Raw genomic sequence first — 6,474 nt, forward strand, 5'->3', positions numbered from 1 at the left:
GGTAAAGGATTGCGGCAAAGCGCTATGCTTCAGCTGTTACATTCGTCATAGATGCATTCGTGTCGATCTGATAACCCTCTGATTGAGATCGTACCCATTCAATCACAGGCCCGCACCTTGCAGCCTCCCTACCCTCCGACTCAGAGCTCCATTGCAAAGGATTGCGGCAAAGCGCTATGCTTCAGCTGTCACATCCGTCATAGATGCATTCGTGTCGATCTGATAACCCTCTGATTGAGATCGTACCCATTCAATCACAGGCGCGCACTTGGCAGCCTCCCTGCCCTCCGACTCAGAGCCCCCCATTGCCTCATTTCAAGCAGCTCTCTGCACAGAAAATGTGCCGTCATTGGTACGATGGGGCTCTCTGGCTCCTGTTGCAGCCGTGCTGCGCAATACGTTCCCTGGCTGAGGACGTGAAGCAGTTTCTTGGAAAATCCACAACCACCATGAATTTTGTACATCTTTTTCTCCGCACCATGGGAGCAGCCGATCGAATCAAGTAGCCTCTTGCTGGGCATTGAACCTGTGTGGAGGGGATATGGAGACATGGGTTGGGCCAAGATGACTGCTCAGACAACAATGATGGACTGCGAGATTCGCAACGGCGATGATTGCACGTTTGGTGAAGGAACTTCTCTCCTTGGCGGAAGCCTTGAAGCCAACGAGGAGAAGATGGATCCTTCAGGCGGCGTTCTGTCAAGATAGTCTATCGCAAAAGTCAGAAAGCAGCTTCGAGACAGAGGATGCACACCCATGCATAGACTAAGCAAGCGAATTCACACGGTTCCAAAATACATCCTGCATAGAGAGTATGTCGACAATGGTAATGGATTCATTGGCTTGCGCTTCATTCTGCGCGGTGGTTGAGTCGTTGAGCAGCGGAGAAAGCCGCTGCTCGGCTTCAGAGAACCGCTGATTGACTCTGTCGCGAATGGAATCTAGGGGCAAATAGTCGTAGGTATAAATACCAGCTAGAGTCTGGATGGCCGATCGGACGCCAAGGCTCTGGTGCATGGGGGCGAAATCCTTTAGCCACGGGTTTGTGTCTTCCAACACACTGCGACCGGGACACCAATTCCGAATATCTAATGATTAGACCGAACATTAAATTCTGCACACCGATACCAGTTCGTTTCGATTTACATACAAAACATCTGAAAGCGTCTGTCAGTATCGTCCATTTTGGATTCATACCCATAATGGGAAGGCAACAACTTCGGAGGCCCCATAGAAGTAGCTCCAGCGGTAGCATTCGAGGGAATAGGGAACGACGTAACCTCGACTGTTGTGCGCGGCATGGAATTTAGGACTGGAATTCGAGTGAAAAGCTTGATGCGTCAGTTGGGAATTCCATCGAGCCTTCGCTTATCGAGGTCGCTGGGGACGTGTCAATTAGATTCGTTGCAGATGGTGGCGTAGACTCATCACCTGCGTCTATAGAATCATCAATTTCAATTACTCTAGTAGTGCCCGATAATGAATGTGTACGCCCTATAGAGCATTGCTTTCCGCGTTTGTCTTTTGGCCAAGAGAACTTGATATATCCGTTCACTTTGCCACCAGTCGGGCGGCTAAAGACCCGTGGCTTGTGTAATCCAAATGTATCGATACAGTCTCGAAAAGGGGTATTGCGACTAGTGTTGCCGGAGGCCTTGCTAGTTCGATGAAGTTGGTAGCTGGCACTAGTGCTTATGAAGGCTGATAAGGCATCACGGGCAGTTAGAGGTTGTGGTACTGATGGCGCAGAAGTTGTCTCGAACAGCGACGGACGGAAAGCACAGAGGGGTCCGGAAGGACTCGGAGGGTTGGAGTCGGGCTGTGTCGTCGTAGGTACGGCTGGAGTAGTATGTTAGATTATGGATGAACCAATAAAGCATGTCGCTGCCACTGGAGCAATTGATTTTGGGTCAAAATGATGATCGGTGGAATATCCAGAAGCAGGGCACAAACTGCCTCATTGGGATGAGGAAGTTGGATAGTTTCCTTCCCATGATAGCGTGTGGTGAATGGCCACCATAGGTTGATGGCTTACGGCCAACCTCTGGTCAATCACAGAGAGTACATGGTGAAAAAGAAACACATCTGACACCTGCCGGGAACATAACAGAATATACAATGTAGCGAGGGTCGGGCGAGGTCACAAGAGACCGGCATCAACCTTGTCCACAACTTGAAGGTAATAAGGCATGAGCTTGTTCGCGAGTGTGGAGGAGATGCACCAAGCGACCACATCCAGGCGGACAGGACAGGGGGACCCATGTGGATGGCACACCAAGTGTTTTGGCCGACCTTGCAACATAGGTGTGTGTGTGGTGTGCCTTATCTGCGGCTGTACAACTGCTTAATGTGATTTGCGGCGGACGGTAGTTTGACATGTGACCATGACATAGAACCGTCACGAGAGAACAATCGGGACTGTGAGCTTCGACTGTTGACAGGCAAAAGGTTGGAAAATCCATCCGCGGTGATGATCGGCTGTGGATTTGTGGTACGAACTGCGTTTTGCCACCTTGCAGCACGTTCCCAGCAACGCCCAGACAGTAGACAACTGATGGGATGCTCAGAGCTATCGCGCGTCCACTTAAGTTTTGATCAACAGGTTGCTGTGAGTTGAGTATCCAAGGAAATGGGCCCTGGCGTTTCTTGGGTGTCGTGACGATGGTCAGAATTTCCACCTTATTGACTGGAATAAAATAAACTCTGGCAGAGATAACTTTGCGCGAACTGAGCCAGCTAGGAACACTCTTAAACTCGGCACAACACAACACACCTTGCTCGGCCCCGAACTTATGCCTTGTTGTATAAAAGCTAGATCTGCATCACAGGGTCAGTTGAGGGCAAAACGCAGCTCTGGATCTTAACCTGGCGTAGGCTATGGCAATCACGATGTATGCCAAGACTTTGCTGATTCTGCAGATTTGCAGGGGAAAGCAGATGGTGATTATGATGTGCGCCTGCAATTATGCTTGGGATGTTTAGGTGGAACCTGAGAACAACAGTCCAGACCTCTGGGAGCTTTGAAGTCCCTCTGAAGTCTTATGATTCAGGCAGGTAGGAGGGCTGTGAGACAAGGGACTAGCCGTTGGGGTTGGGGGCCGAGATGGGATCTCGGACCCCCGGAGGCTACTGGGAAAAAGGCTCACCATATTTTGCGAGGTATGACTATATTTCGAGTTTCCTCTCTGTTTCGGATTGGAACGCTGTATTTTTTTGTTTTGCCCGTCAAGAGTCAAAGGTTTTAGCAAAGGGGAAAACGTTGTAGAGAAAATAAGGTGTATGACAAAGCGAAAGGAACAGAACGTCCCAACTTGCCGGCTGATCTACCCCTGGGATGGACCGGGACGGCAATCCCTCCCATGCAGCACCGTAATTGGCGGGGAGCTGAAACAGCATATATGCTTGTCATAATTCCTGGTCGCGATCAGAGAGTAAAAACAAAACGATGCAAAGGTAGGAAGTAAGACCCTCGAGCTTAATTTTATTTTAACAGCGACGAATTGCCCCCTTTCTACCATGAAACGATCCATGTTGCAGGGAAGGATTCGTTCAACTAAACTTCAAATGTCAGTTACGAAATACCCACGAAGTATTAACGACATATGGAGCCCAGTCGACCTATTATTTTTGTGGCCCGTAGAAGTCTCTGCTTGTACTTATTATGCGCCATCTTTATAACATACAGCATCAGCCGCTGACCTATTGTGGAACAGTTGAAGAAAGAAAAAAAATAATGGGAAACAGCGTCGACGCGGTTCTCGGCAGGTCGAAACCAAAAGTGGACGATTTCGGCATCGAAGCCAGAAGTCAAGATGCGGGGCGGTAGGAATTTTAGGGACCCGTAGCTCATCAGAAAACAGAACGTCGTTCTTGATCCACGTCTTCGTGCGATGACCCATCAGACGTTGGATAAAACGATGCTAATACAGCGTTAACGGACGGGACAGATTTGCGCCGCAGGTGAGAGGCGTGCTGTTCAATCAACAGAGGCAACCTTATCCGACAGCATGACATTCCACTCTAGGCCCGGACTACGCGGTAACTAGGCATCCGCTCATTATTTATAGAGTAAGAACATGAGCCCATAGGGCTGAGGCACCCCCATGTTAGGGGCTTTGTCATTTGGGTCAAGGTTGTTGCCGGCGGAACGAGAAAACGTAATTTTTGTCACTGGCCTTGTTTTTTATGCCGTCAGAAAAGGGAGTCACGTCGAAAGGATAAGCCACGCAGTCGGAGGGCATGTTGTTCAACCCATGAACGTGGTTCTTGTCACCCTCCTTGCCGAGACTACCAGCCTTCCCAGTCCGAGCATGATTCTTAACATGACCTTGAGGGTGGGACAAGTGGCTCACTCCGTCGGGATTTCCACGGCGAATGGAGCACTTTTGGAAGTGGCGCTTCAAAATATCACTTCTAGAAAAGGCATCTTGGCAAGGTACACACGCATAAGGGTGATCACCAGTATCTATGCAGGAAATTAGTTAGTCTATACGAGTTGCGTGGCAAGACAAGATACAAGCGGCCTGCTGTCTGCGGGGGATAACAGCGACTTACGGCGAAGGAGATGGCGCTTCAAGTGCTTGGCATGGAGGTAGGACTTGGTGCAATGAGGGTAAGGATGCTTGCTATCAGCATCCTTAATAGGAACGACGGTGCTTTTTGCACTAGCAGTTAGGACCTCAGGTCGACCAGGAAAGCGGCGACCTTGAGTTCCAACAACGCGGTGGGTCTGCATTGGTTGTCCAGAGCCATATGGGGAGGAAACACCTAGCTGGGCCGAAATACCATCGAGAGGCATGGGTGATAGGGCGAGGGTTCCACGTCCAGCATCATTAGGAGCCAGAGCAACAGGCTGCGGGTGAGACGCAGCCGTAGTTGTTCGAGGCATCGTGGTACAGAAACGCTATATCATTGACTGGGAGGATATGAGGTATTGCGTGAGGCTAGACGCGGGGCAGGCTGAGATGTCTGCTGCTAGCTAGTAATGCTCGTTCGTAGCGCAGGTTGACGTGTTGAGAGTGCGAGGAGTCGGGGGCGTGAGCGAGAGCAGAGTGGTGATCTTGTCGAAAGTTGATTTCGAAGAGAGCGGCGTTCCCCCTTGTCTTGGATTCACGTCGCGGCAAGGTGTGGGGCCGATAAGCGTGCAGGCAATCGACGGCAGCGCCTAGGTTCGCGGGGACCCGCGACTTTAGAATTTCGCGGGACCCCGCTAAGTGTACTCTGCAAAGTATGAATATCCAGTCACATGGACACTTCTGGAGTTACTGACACTGTATCGGCGCATATTTCTCAACTGCATTTTATTTGACAACTATACAGTCCTCGACTTCTTCCTGCCCCTTAAGCGAATACAGTGCTTTCTGCTCTGCCATGCCTTTCTCTATGCTCCTCCAAACGTGTTTTACACCCCTCCTTTTCCATGCCGCAGGATCGTCACGTATTTCTGCAGCTACCTTAGCCTCAATTCGATCATCTTCCTGTTTGCTCCAGTCCAGATACGCCATCATTTCTTCCTTAGTCCATTCTCTCATACCCGATGGCGAAGCACAACGACTAGACATCTGTTTGTAATCTAAACACCATGCATAGCTCTGTTTGTCATACCGCAAAGGTAGCCCGCTTGCCTTGCGATACATTTGATTAGTCTTGATGCTCCCCTTGGGCTGCGCCGCATACCACGCCTCCCTTGCGGCAATATAGCGAGCATATATAGCTGCAGGCGAGTCGTACCTCGGGGTTTGTATGGTTGATTCTTCTGGTATTGGAGGCGATGAATGAGCCGTGTCCTCCGGACAAAGTCCTGGCGACGGCGATGTAATTGCCCCACCTGGCGAAAGCGATGATTCTCGTGCCTCCAGCACGCGGAGCTCTTCCACATCCTCCGTAAAATCGGGTTCGCTGACGGGTAGTGGAAAATTTACCTCTGACGTAGGTTCATTGCTTCGTCTGCTTTCGGCGCTTGCCTGTGTTTCAGTCGGTAAGAATGGCACCGGGTACGTTTCGACACCTCGTGGCAGTTCGGCTTCCGTTGGAGCCAAGTCCAGACTCGAGAAGACCTCATCTGTATTATCGCCTGGAGCGGCATCCATTTCGCTCATCTCGTTTCCCAATGGATCCGCATGGGCGGTTAGCCGCTGCAGAAGCTCGGCATGCCGTAGAGGGCAATTGTTCCCAGCTTTTGTATGCCCGGTTTGGTGGCATCTGCTGCAAGTTGGAGGAGCCCTCGTCGGCTCTATTGTCTCAAATAAACTTGGCTCTCTTCTCGTGCTCTGCTGAGGGGCGCGGGATATGTGGTTCACCATATCGGTGCGTTGCAGCGGCTCAAGTAAATGCTGTGGCGAACCTTTTCGTCTCAGGTGCCAATGAGTATGGAAATGCTCCAGTAAAAGAACGCCATGACTTGCTATTAGTGATTTGATTGTATGGACACACGGTAGACCCCACGACTTCGTGAACACCCCAGTGCAAATAAGC

General features: G+C 50.6%; 3 protein-coding genes across 3 annotated transcripts; all 3 read right to left on the reverse strand.

Annotated features, from left to right (window-relative positions):
• Nucleotides 1-765: 765 nt before the first annotated feature.
• MAA_11784 (uncharacterized protein) lies at nucleotides 766-1,184 on the reverse strand (the record flags this gene model as incomplete). The annotated part of the gene is made up of 2 exons (XM_011412822.1): nucleotides 766-1,088; nucleotides 1,151-1,184. The coding sequence occupies 2 exons, from the start codon at nucleotides 1,182-1,184 to the stop codon at nucleotides 766-768; spliced, it is 357 nt and encodes a 118-aa protein (XP_011411124.1).
• A 2,943-nt stretch (nucleotides 1,185-4,127) lies between these two features.
• MAA_10275 (zinc finger domain-containing protein) lies at nucleotides 4,128-4,888 on the reverse strand (the record flags this gene model as incomplete). The annotated part of the gene is made up of 2 exons (XM_007828273.1): nucleotides 4,128-4,465; nucleotides 4,555-4,888. 2 exons carry the CDS (start codon nucleotides 4,886-4,888, stop codon nucleotides 4,128-4,130), a joined length of 672 nt encoding a protein of 223 aa, XP_007826464.1.
• Nucleotides 4,889-5,300: 412 nt separating this feature from the next.
• On the reverse strand, nucleotides 5,301-6,089 carry MAA_11785 (uncharacterized protein; the record flags this gene model as incomplete). Its single annotated transcript, XM_011412823.1, has 1 exon — nucleotides 5,301-6,089. The coding sequence occupies one exon, from the start codon at nucleotides 6,087-6,089 to the stop codon at nucleotides 5,301-5,303; it is 789 nt and encodes a 262-aa protein (XP_011411125.1).
• Between the last annotated feature and the right edge of the window lie 385 nt (nucleotides 6,090-6,474).

Source organism: Metarhizium robertsii, assembly GCF_000187425.2.
Source record: "Metarhizium robertsii ARSEF 23 chromosome Unknown MAA_Scf_26, whole genome shotgun sequence".
Classification (NCBI taxonomy): Eukaryota; Fungi; Ascomycota; class Sordariomycetes; order Hypocreales; family Clavicipitaceae; genus Metarhizium; species Metarhizium robertsii.